At 48.3% G+C, this 15,955-nt stretch overlaps 2 protein-coding genes across 2 annotated transcripts in view; one reads left to right on the forward strand and one right to left on the reverse strand.

Annotated features, from left to right (window-relative positions):
- Positions 1 to 1,086, reverse strand: part of ALG12 (ALG12 alpha-1,6-mannosyltransferase) — an 89,114-nt gene extending 88,028 nt beyond the window's left edge. The window contains exons 1-2 of the mRNA XM_063927129.1: positions 567 to 1,086; positions 356 to 488 (exon numbers count right to left, since the gene is read on the reverse strand). Of these exons, the coding sequence (XP_063783199.1) occupies positions 356 to 488; positions 567 to 737 (304 nt within the window). The 5' untranslated portion in view covers positions 738 to 1,086. The remainder of the gene's footprint in view (positions 1 to 355; positions 489 to 566) is intronic.
- Positions 1,087 to 1,204: 118 nt separating this feature from the next.
- CRELD2 (cysteine rich with EGF like domains 2) overlaps positions 1,205 to 15,955 on the forward strand; it is an 82,196-nt gene continuing 67,445 nt past the window's right edge. The window contains exons 1-3 of the mRNA XM_063927130.1: positions 1,205 to 1,518; positions 3,942 to 4,024; positions 4,707 to 4,817. Coding sequence (XP_063783200.1) covers positions 1,390 to 1,518; positions 3,942 to 4,024; positions 4,707 to 4,817 — 323 coding nt within the window. The 5' untranslated portion in view covers positions 1,205 to 1,389. The remainder of the gene's footprint in view (positions 1,519 to 3,941; positions 4,025 to 4,706; positions 4,818 to 15,955) is intronic.

Raw genomic sequence — 15,955 nt, forward strand, 5'->3', positions numbered from 1 at the left:
AGAAGAAAATCATTCATTTTATTGCAAAGTTAATAAAACGTGTCTATATTGCTGGCTCCTATTATATACGTGCTATCCGTACAGAGAGAAGAGAAATACACCGTATGGCAGCAAAATATTCATGCTAAACGAAGAGGGGTGATGAGTTTTCATGTATCTGAGCCCAACTCTCCTTAACTGCAGTCATTTTCTCTCCATACACACAGCAATGCCCGGCTCCTTTACTGGCTCATGCCCAGTGCTCACTATACTTGTGCAAGTTATATGTGTGAGAAAGCAACACACACACATCTGGTCTGCCTTCTGTGTGCACGGCTGCCATCTGCTCGCTGATGCCCGATTCCATCATACATACCGATCAGCTGAGAGGAGAACTTGGACACCCCCAGCAGGGACAGGACGGACACAGCCGGGGCAGACAGAGAACTCAGGAAGATGGGGCCGAGAAACGTCCTGGGCACCACCCCGGGGAACTCATGGTGATCATACTGTAAGGGGACAGACACAGGTATCACACACTGCTAGCAGCACTCTGCGCTCAGCTATCACCGGGGTACGGTCATTACTTTCTCTACGTCCAGCCGGTGGTACAGGAGATCGTGGGCCGCCTGCAAGTTGAAGCTCTCCTCCACCTTGGAGAACGGGCAGACGGTAAGATGCAGCAAGGCTGCCGCGGAGAGGAAGAGCAGCAGTAGGCATTGGCGTCTCCCACAGCCGCTCTCCCCGGCGGCCGCCATAGTGGAGCCGGGCACCAACGAGATACGCCCCCTAGCGAGGCCGGCGCAGACAGGGCACCGTCAGCTACACAACACCATTAGCCCAACCCCAGTGCTGGAGCGGCTGCCCGGCTGTTATGTCTCTCACTACTGTATGTGAACGTATATGATAGTAGTACTGTGGAAGAGTGCTGTGCTGCTGCCCCCTGGCGAGGAGGTGCTCTAGCTGTGAGAGACACTGACGCTTCATGCTTGTACATCGCATCCACTGCTGCCCTTTATCTGCTGTAGTGACCAGGCATGCTGGGACTTGTTGTGGCACCACAGGAGCTGACAGCACCCACTAACAACCCCGGCCCCAGCCCTGTGTCCCCGGTGAGGTAGCCGTAGACCCCACCGGCTTCACACAGCTGAGGGGCAGACCCCCGCCAGTACGCGTAGAAAGACGATTGGCTCGAGCGTGGCGACGGCAGATTGGTCCACATCTTGAACGAGACTTTCACGCATCCAATCAGGAGAGCGAAGCGCGGACGCGGAAGTGACCGTCTGGGTAGCTGCCGCCGCACTAGTAATGAATCAGTGATGCTGCAGCTATAGTGCATCTAGAGGCCGGCGGCGCCGTGAGCTCTGCAACACTGTGCGGTTCAGCGTGTAAGGTGACCAGCCTCCCATTATGGGAATCAGAGCAGCTGCCGTGTCCTTTCACCTGGCCACATGGCTGCTCTTCGTGCTCTGCGCTTCTTCTCCAGCTGCAAAGAACTCCTGTGATACCTGCAGACAGGTGGTGGACAGGTTCCACAAGGTAATCAGACATAAGGGACACCAGGATCATTTCCTGGGAACTCAGTGCTGCTACCTCGCCCATTGCTTCTTTACTTTAGGTTCAAATGCATACAAGTTCCATTCCCCTCTTATACTATTGTGTAAAGAAGGGCATACTTGGTTGATGCAGTGTGTGTTATATTCAGGTAGTTCTGAAAAATTCAATTGTCATTCACTTGAAAAAAAATATTTCTTTCAATAGGTAACCAAAGTGTTACCTATTATTATTATTATTATTATTATTATTATTATTATTATTATTATTATTATATCTTTATGTTGCATAATTAAACATTATTACGGAAAATAATATGCAGAAAATAGTACTGTGGTTTTATTATTTGTAATTATTACATTAAATATTATCTCTGGTATTCATTTACATAAAGCAACCAGTAGTTTTAATTTTTTAATTAAGTATACTTTAATGTATGCACATTAATTTATAGACGTTAATATTTTAATAGTGGGCCACGTCACTCAGGATTGCATTAGCATATATTTGCTGTCGTATTTTAATATTTCAATATTCCTATTTAAATTTTAAATGAACAGTGTAATTGCATTAGTGTAAAATCTTTTTCCTTAGCACGTGTTGACCTGTGTAATCCCATTATTAATCATTTGCTATTGTGTGTGAATAAATCACAATTATTAGTATATTAAATTCTCTATAGCTCTGTAGATGTTTTTTTTTTCCCCTAACCAGCTTTTGACAGGCTCATAGTTAGTAAAGACGTGACTCACAAGCTCCTGAATTTAAGTTTTGTTTTTTTCTTTCTCTCATCCCAAATGTAATTTGTTGGGGTCTAAGGTCCTACCACAAATTGTCAAAATAATACTGGGACTGACCGATTTTCCCTAAGAAACCACCCCTAGCTTGGGTGATAAAATGTCACTTGTCCAGAGCTTGACAACCTTGAGAATGTTCAGTGAATACAGTGCTCAGTAGGAATTGTATTTCTAGATGTCACTGAATGGCATAGCAGCTTTATCATTATTTATGCACTGATGGGAGGGTTTAATCAGTGATTCCCAGATTGTTTAGGGCAGAACTCCTGAATTTATGCATTGTGTGTAGTATAGAAGATCTACTGTAATTAAATACAGTCATTAGGTCAACCCCATATGTTCAAAAGGTCGATATGAAAATGGTCGACACAAAAAAGTTGACAAGTTTTTTGGGTGTTATTTTGTATGTTTCATCATCTGTGACCACAATCGGTGTAAACGTACACCCTCCTGGGCTTGCTTCGCTCTAAACAGGTCACTATTTCCAGTCGTAGTCCACATGGATGGTAAATCATGCAAAAGTTGAAAAATATGTGAAAACCCCAAAAGCTTGTGTCGACTTTTGTCCTATCAACCTTAAGCACTGTATACCTTTTTACCTGCCAATCTTTTAAGCATGTCGACACATTGACTGTTTATCTAAACAACATCTGTCTTTACATTGGAACCCTTATGCCGTTTGGGGGGCAAGGGGTGAATAGGTACAAATCATGGGTGTCCTTTATCAAATCATGTAGCGAGATAACGTGGAGTGGCCTATACCAACCAGTTCACTACTACTGTAGCGGTCATTTTATAGGCTGTGCTAGAAAAAATTAGTTAGGTGCTGATTGGTTGATATGAACAACTTTTCTATTTTATTTCTCTCCATATTTTGATACATCTCCCCCATAATTTGTAGCAATCAACCTCTCGCTCCCCAGGTAGTGTATATGCAGGGTTCCCTGCTTGGCAGTCTGAGAAACCTTGATTAAACTCTCCTCGGTGCATATATAATGATGAAGCTGCTGTGCCATATTTGGTTGGGTGTCTTCTTTAAGGGGATTCCATTCAGGCAATCATTTCTTACTTGCACCTCTTACTAAAGAGCTGTTCTTAAGTTATGGTATTGATATGCATTTACTAAAAGTCGTATCCAAAAGTGCAAGTTTGTGACCCATGAAATATTTCTATTTGCACTTTGAGGTACATGTACTAAGCAGTGATAAAAGTGGAGACGTGAGCCAGTGGAGAAGTTGCCCATTGCATACTATAAACGTATACAGAGCAGCTGATTGGTTGCCATGGGCAACTTCTCCACTGGCTCACGTCTCCACTTTTATCACTGCTTAGTACATGTATCCCTTTGTGCCTATTTGTCTGGATCTCAGTAAGGTCCATGTCCAAATTCCAATGTATAGAAATGTCCCTAGAAAAAAAATCTATCTGCACTTACTGTTTTGGGGATTGACTGTAAATTCACTCTCTGTGTGTGTGTGTGTGTGTGTGTGTGTGTGTGTGTGTGTGTGTATATGTACATTAAATGTTACTTTCATTTGCCTAAATTCTTCTGTGTCATTTTTAGTAACCTTTCTCTTTTTTTTGTTGTACATTTTATGTAATTTTTTTCAGGGCTTAGAAGATACATCAAGAAAAAATTTTGGAGGTGGAAATACGGCTTGGGAAGAGAAAACATTATCAAAATATGAAACTAGGTACTGACATTTCTTAGTTATAGAAGGGAAATGGCACGTCAGGAAATTTGTGTAAACAATAAATGTATATTTAACTACATTGTTAAATAAACATTTATTGATTGAGAAAATTTCCTGGAGAGAGATTAACTAGTACTCGGATTCGGGTGGTCTTCAGTATGCCGGCGGTCGGGCTCCTGGCGACCAGAATACCAGCGCCGGGAGCCCGACAGCCGGCATACCGACACTTATTCTCCCTCGTGGGGGTCCACGACCCCCCTGGAGGGAGAATAAAATAGTGTGGCACGTGTAGCGTGCCACCGTGCCCGTGGCGAGCGCTGCGAGCCCGCAAGGGGCTCTTTTGCGCTCGCCACACTGTTGGTAAGCCGGCGGTCGGGCTCCCGGCGCCGGTATGCTGGTCGCCGGGAGCCCGACCGCCGGCATATCGTAGTGAACCCCTCAGATTCAGTACTGTGTATATTTTATGTTTTTAACACAAACATGTTTTACGTACATTGCATTTAACACCATTACAAATTTATTCCACACATTCTCCCTGTGCGTTGCATATATTATGCATAATCTCCAGCTAAACATTTTGTTACAAAGTGTTTTCTGTACATTCCATATATGTATTTTATGTCATGTTTTTTTTGTTTGTTTTTTAATGATAGAAACTATATTGTCTATATTCTTCTTACAGTGAAATACGCCTTGTGGAGATTATTGAAAATCTGTGTGATAGCAGTGATTTTGCGTGCAACGTCATGGTAGAAGAACATGAAGAACAAATTGAGAAATGGTGGTTTAAAATGTAAGTTTTGAAAGCATTTTGGCCTTCATTTGCTTCGTAAGCTTGTGAAACATACAGTAATGCGGAGTACACACTAGATGATATGTCATACAATCTGTCTGATCGCTCCGACATATCGGGTACATTGTCTAGTGTATACCTGATATGTCGCTGACTATGCGCGTCATCTGCAAATTCCTCTATCAGCCCTGCGTGCAGGTACGACAGAAGACATCACTAGCGATGGCCATGCTGCCAAATGCAGTATGGCTTGCTCCGTCGCTGCCGGCATCAGCAAGTGTGTATGCACTTGTTGATGCCGGGTCCCGTTGCCCGCGATGTTGCTGGGTACACACATTGTTTAGTGTGTACCCAGCTTAAGTCTCAAGCATAGCCTGTGACATGGCAGTTAGGAGCTGATTGGCTGCTACTTTATCTCTGTCCACTATATCACCCTCCAATGCTTAGTACATAGACCCCACAGTGGGATATTGCACATAGCTCTAGTAGATGCATATAACATAAGCTGTAAGTACACAGAAAAATGAAGATAGCCATTTCTTGATGTAGAAGAACATTTCATGCTATAATAACGGAAAACATCGGTGACACACAGGTATTTATCCATTCTATGGATGAAGCTTTGACTAGATATTGTATTCTAAAGGCCAGTACTCACTGGCCAATGTGGGAGAGATTTTTGCTGAGCGAACTGCTCAGCACAGCGCGATGTGTGCTGAGCGTGCGGGGGGGGGGGGGGGGGGGGGTGCGCTCATTTCACCCAGCGGGTGAAGTGAGCGACCTGCTAGATTGGTCTGCCGTGCAGGCCAATCTAGCACTAGCGATGTGCGGGGCTGCGCATCGCTATCGCTGTACGGGCTACACACGGAGCAATCCTGCTTAAAATCTAAGCAATCTGGTCAGATTGCTTAGATTTTAAGCAGCGATCGCTCCGTGAGTACCCTCCTTTAAGGGGGGTACTCACGGAGCGATCGCTGCTTAAAATCTAAGCAATCTGACTAGATTGCTTAGATTTTAAGCACGATCGCTCCGTGTGTAGCCCCCTCAGCGATAGCGATGCGCAGCCCCGCGCATCGCTATCGCTGCTGCTAGATTGGCCTGCATGCAGGCCAATCTAGCGGGTCGCTCACTTCACCCGCTGGGTAAAGTGAGCGGCCCCCCCGTCTCCCCCCGCACGCTCAGCACAGATCGCGCTGTGCTGAGCGCCGGGAGAGATGTGTGCTGAGCGGTTCGCTCAGCACACATCTCTCTGCCATCAGCCAGTGAGTACTGGCCTTTACTCACCCACATGAACAATAGGGACTTCTATTCTTACCTCCACCCTTATCTCAGTAAGTCAATATTCACCACACTTTATCTACATGACATTGCACACAAGACAACCACTAGGTCACTAGTTAGTTCTTATTCTAAAGGGGGGTACTCACGGAGCGATATTCTAAGCAATCTGACTAGATTGCTTAGAATATCGGCATGATCGCTCCGTGTGTAGCCCCCTCGGCGATAGCGATGCGCGGCCCCGCACATCGCTATCGCTGCTGCTAGATTGGCCTGCATGCAGGCCAATCTAGCGGGTCGCTCACTTCACCCGCTGGGTGAAATGAGCGGCCCCCCCGTCTCCCCCCGCACGCTCAGCACAGATCGCGCTGTGCTGAGCGGCAGGAGAGATGTGTGCTGAGCGGTTCGCTCAGCACACATCTCTCCTGCATCGGCCCGTGGGTACTGGGCTTTAGCATGATGTATGGCTGTAATAAAAAACAATGGCAATGTGTTAATAGCTTTTCTGCTGACACAGAATCTATATGTTTTTAATGACTATACACCTATATATTGTAAGCTTATATGAGCAGTGCTCTCTATCTTGTATTTTCTCTATATAATTATGCTAACTACTCATTGTAATTATGCATCTAATGTATATGAATACTCGTGTGTGTGTGTGTGTGTGTGTGTGTGTGTGTGTGTGTGTGTGTGTGTGTGTGTATGTATGTATATACCATCTGTATAAGTCTACTTATTTTGTTGTAATTTTTATCCTGGTGCCTCATACATAAAACCTAATAATAAAAAAGCACAAATACATGCAAATATGTTTCTGACCTTGACAGCAGAAATATTGAGAGCTAACATAATACTGTATAGTTATTGCAGTGTGCATGATACAGTCTCTAACAGGCCCTATACACTGGGCGATAATAGTTAAAGATATGAACGATCTCGTTCATTAATGAATGAGATGTCGTTCATATCTTTGAGTGTGGAGGCACCAACGATGAACGAAGAAACTTCACTCCCCTCCCCGTCACAGCCCCCCCGCCGCTGGGTCGGCCGTATCCGCCGTCAGGCAGCTCGGCGGCGGATCGTTAAATGTGTAGGGCCGTTTAGCTTCACACACATTTTAGTAGAAGGGTCTTTGTGGCTTGCTTTAATACTGGTTTGTATCTCAGTGCTGAGATACAGACCAGAGTGTGCTAGAAGCACCAGGAGATGTGCAACACCCCAGGCAGGAAGGAGGAAGTGCAGGGTGTTAGAATGAATACTACTATGTATTGCTTCTAGTTACAGCCAGCCATTGTTGTCTCAGTCATCCTCACCGTATTCTTTGTGAAATGTGTATTGCAGCAAAACTGAGCCCCATAGTAAAATTGTTCTCTGTAATAAGAATTAATGAAGCTTTTAAAAACAAACATGTAAGCTGATGTTTGTGTATCTCAGAAAATACATAACTTTACTAATATATTTGTAAGTAGTGTTTTAAGACAAAAACTAGCAACCCATTTGACTTTTTGCTCGCTTCTCTGCGTCCCTCTGCGGAGCCAATTCAAGATATGAAGAACTTCAGTACTTTTTGTTCAGTATTCTCCTGCACTATTTGCCAGTAAAGAAGAAGCAATGTGATTCATTTCTGTGTAATGTGCGCAAAGTGCAAATTTCTGTGAATTACCCCCCCCCCCCACCCCCCCCCCCCCTCCCCCCCCCCCCCCCCCCCCCCCCCCCCCCCCCCCCCCCCCCCCCCCCCACCCCCCACCCCCCCCCCCCTCCCCCCCCCCCCCCCCCCCCCCCCCCCACCCCCCCCCCCCCCCCCCCCCCCCCCCCCCCCCCCCCCCCCCCCACCCCCCCCCCCCCCCCCCCCCCCCCCCCCCCCCCCCCCCCCCCCCCCTCCCCCCCCCCCCACCACCCCCCCCCCCCCCCACCCCCCCCCCCCTCCCCCCCCCACCCCCCACCCCACCCCCCCCCCCTCCCCCCCCCCCCACCCCCCCCCCCCCCCCCCCCCCCCCACCCCCCCTCCCGTTGTTGTTGTTGAGAGAGATCAGAAACAGATGCCTTGACATGGTTTGCCAGCTTAATCATATATTTGCAAATAAATTCAAACTGAGATCTCTGTATTTCTATTATCATGCAGTATTATAATCTTATTGCTGATCCTTTTCAGTGTGCTCGGGGAATATTCTTCCTTTTTTTTTTTTTGTCTAGGATATCCCTTCCCTTTCATGCATCTGTGAAAGAACTATTACATTGATTGAGCAGCCATCATTTTATACTACAGCTCAGTATTAAGCTCTCATTGTTTTACTTTGGTGCTGTGGTCCATGATCTTACACTTTACTTTTCTGTCATTTTTGCTTTTCTGATCTATGGAAGTGGAAGTACTTCCATTATCATTTGTTCCTTACAGATTCTATTTGTAAATTTCTATTTGTAAATTCGTTATAATCATCTCAAGAAATGACCTCTTTCACCAGATTCTAAATAAATAAAATTTCTGCTGCGGGGTACACAGGGAATAACATCGGGGTGTAGAGTAGGATCTTGATCCGAGGCACCAACAGGCTAAAAGCTTTGACCGTTCCCAGAATGCATAGCGCCGCCTCCTCTATAACCCCGCCTTTGTGCACAGGAACTCAGTTTTGTAGTTGGTGCCTGCAGTGCAGGCAGACAACGGGCAGGGCTGCTGCCCTCTGAAGAGCTTTTATAAGTGAATTTTGAAGACTTCAAGGGTTGCAGCAGAGACACTGTTAGTGTTAGATGTCAGTCAGACATCTCCTGCTTTAGCTTCATCACCTTCCCCAGCGGCGCTGTATACTCCCGCTCCCTGGTTGCCGGGTACTTACAGCGGAGGCTCCGGTTTTCTTCAGTCAGGCACAAACACACACCACTGCAGCTCTCCAGGATCGCGTGGCCACACTTCAGGAGGAGGTAAGTGGGTCCCCCAGGCAGGACTTGCTAGAAATCGCGATCCGGCGTGACCGGTGGGAGGCGGGCCGCGTGCGCTGGCGTGGACTCTGTGGCAGTACAGGGACCCCACTAGACCACCAGGGCAAGGGCACAGGTCAGTTTTACTAAAATCCGTTTGTCTATGGCCCACAGTACCCGGTGGTGAAGTCCAGCAAGGGGATAAGGCTCTGACCTGTACCTCGCCATTTAGAGTAAATGTTCCCGCCCTGGAGCTGCATCTCTCTCTCCCTCACTCCCTGTCAGCGTTTGGGTGCCATCTTCACATGCTGAGCTGATTCTGGGACTGTTTGGGCTAATCTTCCTCTGTAAAGCCGCCTGCCTGTCAGCGCTGTGCATTTTAAGGACACTTAAGTATTCTACATGTCTGTTGACAGTGTTAGTTAAGAAACAGTGCATTTATTCAGGGTAATGTACAAGTTCCCTGTGATATACATCTAGTGTATTACTGTGCATTGATATATCTATTAATCTGTATAGCTTTACTCTGTATTACTTAGTATTGCTAGTCCAGTGCAGTTTTATTGCATGTTATAATTTCTCCATTGTAAATATGACTGTGTGTGTGTGCGCATATATAGCTGCTGCGTGACTTCCATTCCGTGTATCTCACTCAGATTGCTATCCCTATATTCTGTACCCTGAGGGAGCTAAGTGCGTCAGGGGTATTAGTTCATATAGGTGTTTCACATGATATATTTATTGAGTATTTCTCTAACGTCCTAGTGGATGCTGGGAACTCCGTAAGGACCATGGGGAATAGCGGGCTCCGCAGGAGACTGGGCACTCTAAAGAAAGATTTAATACTATCTGGTGTGCACTGGCTCCTCCCTCTATGCCCCTCCTCCAGACCTCAGTTAGAATCTGTGCCCGGACAGAGCTGGGTGCTTTTAGTGAGCTCTCCTGAGCTTGCTAATAAGAAAGTATTTTAGTTAGGTTTTTTTTATTTTTAGAGAGCTTCTGCTTGCAACAGACTCTCTGCTACGTGGGACTGAGGGGAGAGAAGCAAACCTACTAACTGCGGCTAGGTTGCGCTTCTTAGGCTACTGGACACCATTCGCTCCAGAGGGATCGAACACAGGACCTGACCTTGTCGTCCGTTCCCGGAGCCGCGCCGCCGTCCCCCTCGCAGAGCCAGAAGACAGAAGCCGGCAGAAGCGGAGAAGACATCGAAATCGGCGGCAGAAGACTCCTGTCTTCACATGAGGTAGCGCACAGCACTGCAGCTGTGCGCCATTGCGCCCACACTAACCCACACACTCCGGTCACTGTAGGGTGCAGGGCGCAGGGGGGGGCGCCCTGGGCAGCAATGGATACCTCCTGGCGAAAACTGCATATAGACAGTGGGACACTGTTATATGTATGAGCCCCCGCCATTTATTTTACAGAAAATCGCGGGACAGAAGCCCGCCGCTGAGGGGGCGGGGCCTTCGTCCTCGGCACTCACCAGCGCCATTTTCCTGCCACAGCTCCGCTGAGAGGAAGCTCCCCAGGCTCTCCCCTGCAGAATCACGGTAGAAGGGTGAAAAAGAGAGGGGGGGGGGCACATAAATTTAGGCGCATTAATCATAATACAGCAGTTACTTTATAAACACTAAAGTACTGTGTAATCCCTGGGTTATATAGCGCTGGGGTGTGTGCTGGCATACTCTCTCTCTGTCTCTCCAAAAGGCCTTGTGGGGATCCTGTCCTCATTTAGAGCTTCCCCTGTGTGTGTGGTGTGTCGGTACGCGTGTGTCGACATGTTTGACGAAGAGGGCTATGTGGAGGCAGAGCAAGTGCAGTTGACTGACGTGTCGCCGCCGACGGTGCCGACACCTGATTGGATGGATATGTGGAAGGTGTTAAATGATAATGTAAGCTCCTTACATAAAAGGTTGGATAAAGCTGATACCTCGGGCCAGTCAGGGTCTCAACCCATGCCTGATCCTACAGCGCAGAGGCCCGCAGGGTCTCAAAAGCGTCCACTATCCAAAATGGTTGACACAGATGTCGACACGGATTCTGACTCCAGTGTCGACGACGATGATGCAAAATTGCAACCGAAAATGACAAAAGCTATACGCTACATGATTATAGCGATGAAGGATGTTTTGCACATATCAGAGGTAAACCCTGTCCCTGACAAGAGGGTTTATATGTATGGGGAGAAAAAGCAAGAGGTGACTTTTCCCCCTTCACATGAGTTAAATGAGTTATGTGAAAGAGCGTGGGATTCCCCAGATAAGAAAGTCCTGATTTCCAAAAGGTTACTTATGGCGTACCCTTTCCCGCCAGAGGACAGGGTGCGCTGGGAATCCTCCCCTAGGGTAGATAAAGCTCTCACACGCTTATCTAAGAAGGTGGCCCTGCCGTCGCAGGATACGGCCATCCTAAAGGATCCTGCAGATAGAAAGCAGGAAAGTATCCTGAAATCTGTTTATACACATTCAGGGACTCTACTGAGGCCGGCAATTGCGTCGGCGTGGATGTGTAGTGCTGTAGCAGCGTGGACAGATAATCTGTCTGAGGAAATGGATACCTTGGACAGGGATACCATTATGCTGACCCTGGGACATATAAAAGACTGTCCTATATATGAGGGATGCCCAGAGGGACATTTGCCTACTGGGCTCTAGAATTAATGCAATGTCAATTTCTGCTAGGAGGGTCCTGTGGACTCGGCAGTGGACAGGTGATGCCGACTCCAAAAAACACATGGAGGTGTTACCTTACAAGGGTGAGGAATTGTTTGGGGACGGTCTCTCGGACCTGGTTTCCACAGCTACTGCTGGGAAGTCAAACTTTTTGCCATATATTCCCTCACAACCTAAGAAAGCACCGTATTACCAAATGCAGTCCTTTCGCGCACAAAGAAGCAAGAAGGTCAGAGGTGCTTCCTTTCTTGCTAGAGGCAGGGGTAGAGGAAAAAAGCTGCACCTTACAGCTAGTTCCCATTAACAGAAGTCCTCCCCGGCTTCCACTAAATCCACCGCATGACGCTGGGGCTCCACGGGTGGAGCCAGGAGCGGTGGGGGCGCGTCTCCGACATTTCAGCCACCAGTGGGTTCGCTCACGGGTGGATCCCTGGGCTATACAGATTGTGTCTCAGGTATACAAGCTGGAATTCGAGGTGATGCCCCCTCAACGTTACCTAAAATCGGCCCTGCCAGCTTCCCCCATAGAAAGGGAAGTAGTGGTAGCGGCAATTCACAAGCTATTTCTCCAGCAGGTGGTAGTAAAGGTTCCCCTTCTTCAACAGGGAAAGGGATACTATTCCACAATGTTTGTGGTACCGAAACCGGACGGTTCGGTCAGACCTATATTAAATTTAAAGTCCCTGAACATTTATCTGAAAAGATTCAAGTTCAAAATGGAATCGCTCAGAGCGGTCATTGCAAGCCTGGAAGAGGGGGATTTTATGGTGTCTCTGGACATCAAGGATGCTTACTTGCATGTCCCCATTTATCCGCCTCATCAGGAGTACCTCAGATTTGTGGTACAGGACTGTCATTACCAATTACAGACGTTGCCGTTTGGGCTCTCCACGGCACCAAGAATATTTACCAAGGTAATGGCAGAAATGATGGTGATCCTGAGAAAGCAAGGAGTCAGTTATCCCATACTTGGACGATCTCCTCATAAAGGCGAGGTCAAGGGAGCAGTTGCAGATCAGCGTAGCGCACTCTCAGGAAGTGTTGCAACAGCATGGCTGGATTCTGAATATCCCAAAGTCGCAGCTGATTCCTACGACGCGTCTGCCCTTTCTGGGCATGATTCTGGACACAGACCAGAAGAAGGTGTTTCTCCCGACGGAGAAGGCTCAAGAGCTTGTGACTCTAGTCCGAGACCTCTTAAAACCGAAGCAGGTGTCGGTGCATCACTGCACGCGAGTCCTGGGAAAGATGGTGGCATCGTACAAAGCCATTCCCTTCGGCAGGTTCCATGCGAGGATCCTTCAATGGGATCTGTTGGACAAATGGTCCGGATCGCATCTTCAGATGCAGCGGCTGATCACCCTGTCCCCCAGGGCCAGGGTGTCTCTTCTGTGGTGGCTGCAGAGTGCTCACCTTCTCGAGGGCCGCAGGTTCGGCATACAGGACTGGGTCCTGGTGACCACGGATGCGAGCCTCCGAGGGTGGGGGGCAGTCACTCAGGGAAGAAACTTCCAAGGGTTGTGGTCAAGTCAGGAGGCTTGTCTGCACATAAATATCCTGGAACTAAGGGCCATATTCAATGCCCTGAGTCAAGCGGAGACCCTGCTTCGCAACCAACCGGTGCTGATTCAGTCAGACAACATCACCGCGGTGGCTCACGTAAACCGCCAGGGCGGCACAAGAAGCAGAGTCGCGATGGCGGAAGCCACCAGGATTCTTCGGTGGGCGGAGAATCACGTGCAAGCACTGTCAGCAGTGTTCTTTCCGGGGGTGGACAACTGGGAAGCAGACTTCCTCAGCAGGCACGACCTTCACCCGGGAGAGTGGGGACTTCTTCACGAAGTCTTCATTCAGATTACAAATCGATGGGAACTGCCACAGGTAGACATGATGGCGTCCCGTCTCAACAAAAAGCTACAACGGTATTGCGCCAGGTTAAGAGACCCTCAGGCGATAGCTGTGGACGCCCTGGTAACACCGTGGGTGTTCCAGTCGCTCTGTGTTTCCTCCTCTTCCTCTCATACCCAAGGTGCTGAGAATCGTAAGAAGAAGAGGAGTGAGAACAATACTCATTGTTCCGGATTGACCAATAAGGCCTTGGTACCCGGAACTGCAAGAAATGCTCATAGAGGACCCATGGCCTCTGCCTCTCAGACAGGACCTGTTGCAACAGGGGCCCTGCCTGTTCCAAGACTTACCGCGGCTGCGTTTGACGGCATGGCGGTTGAACGCCGGATCCTAGCGGAAAAAGGCATTCCGGAGGAAGTTATTCCTACGCTGATAAAGGCTAGGAAGGACGTGACGGCAAAACATTATCACCGCATATGGCGAAAATATGTTGCTTGGTGTGAGGCCAGGAAAGCCCCTACAGAGGAATTCCAACTGGGCAGATTTCTGCACTTTCTACAGTCTAGAGTGACTATGGGCTTGAAGTTGGGATCCATAAAGGTCCAGATTTCGGCCCTATCCATTTTCTTTCAAAAGGAACTGGCGTCTCTTCCTGAAGTTCAGACGTTTGTTAAGGGAGTGCTGCATATTCAGCCCCCTTTTGTGCCACCAGTGGCACCTTGGGATCTCAACGTGGTGTTGGGTTTCCTAAAATCCCACTGGTTGGAATCGCTTTAGACCGTGGAGCTAAAGTATCTCACGTGGAAGGTGGTCATGCTGTTGGCCTTAGCTTCGGCTAGGCGTGTGCCAGATTTGGCGGCTTTGTCATGTAAAAGCCCCTATCTGGTTTTTCATATGGACAGGGCAGACTCGTCCCCAATTTCTGCGAAAGGTGGTGTCATCTTTTAATTTTCTCTATCGTCCTAGTGGATGCTGGGGTTCCTGAAAGGACCATGGGGAATAGCGGCTCCGCAGGAGACAGGGCACAAAAGTAAAGCTTTCCGATCAGGTGGTGTGCACTGGCTCCTCCCCCTATGACCCTCCTCCATGCCAGTTAGATTTTTGTGCCCGGCCGAGAAGGGTGCAATCTAGGTGGCTCTCCTAAAGAGCTGCTTAGAAAAGTTTAGCTTAGGTTTTTTATTTTACAGTGAGTCCTGCTGGCAACAGGATCACTGCAACGAGGGACTTAGGGGAGAAGAAGTGAACTCACCTGCGTGCAGGATGGATTGGCTTCTTGGCTACTGGACATCAGCTCCAGAGGGACGATCACAGGTACAGCCTGGATGGTCACCGGAGCCTTGCCGCCGGCCCCCTTGCAGATGCTGAAATAAGAAGAGGTCCAGAATCGGCGGCAGAAGACTCCTCAGTCTTCTAAAGGTAGCGCACAGCACTGCAGCTGTGCGCCATTTTCCTCTCAGCACACTTCACACGGCAGTCACTGAGGGTGCAGGGCGCTGGGGGGGGGGGGGGCGCCCTGGGAGGCAAATGAAAACCTATTTTGGCTAAAAATACCTCACATATAGCCTCCGGAGGCTATATGGAGATATTTAACCCCTGCCAGACTCCGTTAAGAGCGGGAGACGAGGCCGCCGAAAAAGGGGCGGGGCCTATCTCCTCAGCACACAGCGCCATTTTCCCTCACAGAAAGGCTGGAGGGAAGGCTCCCAGGCTCTCCCCTGCACTGCACTACAGAAACAGGGTTAAAACAGAGAGGGGGGGCACTAATTTGGCGTTAGAAATATATAAAAAAGATGCTATAAGGGAAAACACTTATATAAGGTTGTCCCTATATAATTATAGCGTTTTTGGTGTGTGCTGGCAAACTCTCCCTCTGTCTCTCCAAAGGGCTAGTGGGTCCTGTCCTCTATCAGAGCATTCCCTGTGTGTGTGCTGTGTGTCGGTACGTGTGTGTCGACATGTAGGAGGACGATGTTGGTGAGGAGGCGGAGCAATTGCCTGTAATGGTGATGTCACTCTCTAGGGAGTCGACACCGGAATGGATGGCTTATTTAGGGAATTACGTGATAATGTCAACACGCTGCAAGGTCGGTTGACGACATGAGACGGCCGACAAACAATTAGTACCGGTCCAGACGTCTCAAAAACACCGTCAGGGGTTTTAAAACGCCAGTTTACTTTAGTCGGTCGACACAGACACAGACAGGGACACTGAATCCAGTGTCGACGGTGAATAAACAAACGTATTCCTTATTAGGGCCACACGTTAAAGGCAATGAAGGAGGTGTTACATATTTCTGATACTACAAGTACCACAAAAGAGGGTATTATGTGGGATGTGAAAAAACTACCATAGTTTTTCCTGAATCAGATAAATTAAATAAAGTGTGTGATGATGCGTGGGTTCCCCCCGATAGAAAATTA

The sequence above is a fragment of the Pseudophryne corroboree genome, chromosome 6 (genome assembly GCF_028390025.1).
Source record: "Pseudophryne corroboree isolate aPseCor3 chromosome 6, aPseCor3.hap2, whole genome shotgun sequence".
In the NCBI taxonomy this organism is placed as follows: domain Eukaryota; kingdom Metazoa; phylum Chordata; class Amphibia; order Anura; family Myobatrachidae; genus Pseudophryne; species Pseudophryne corroboree.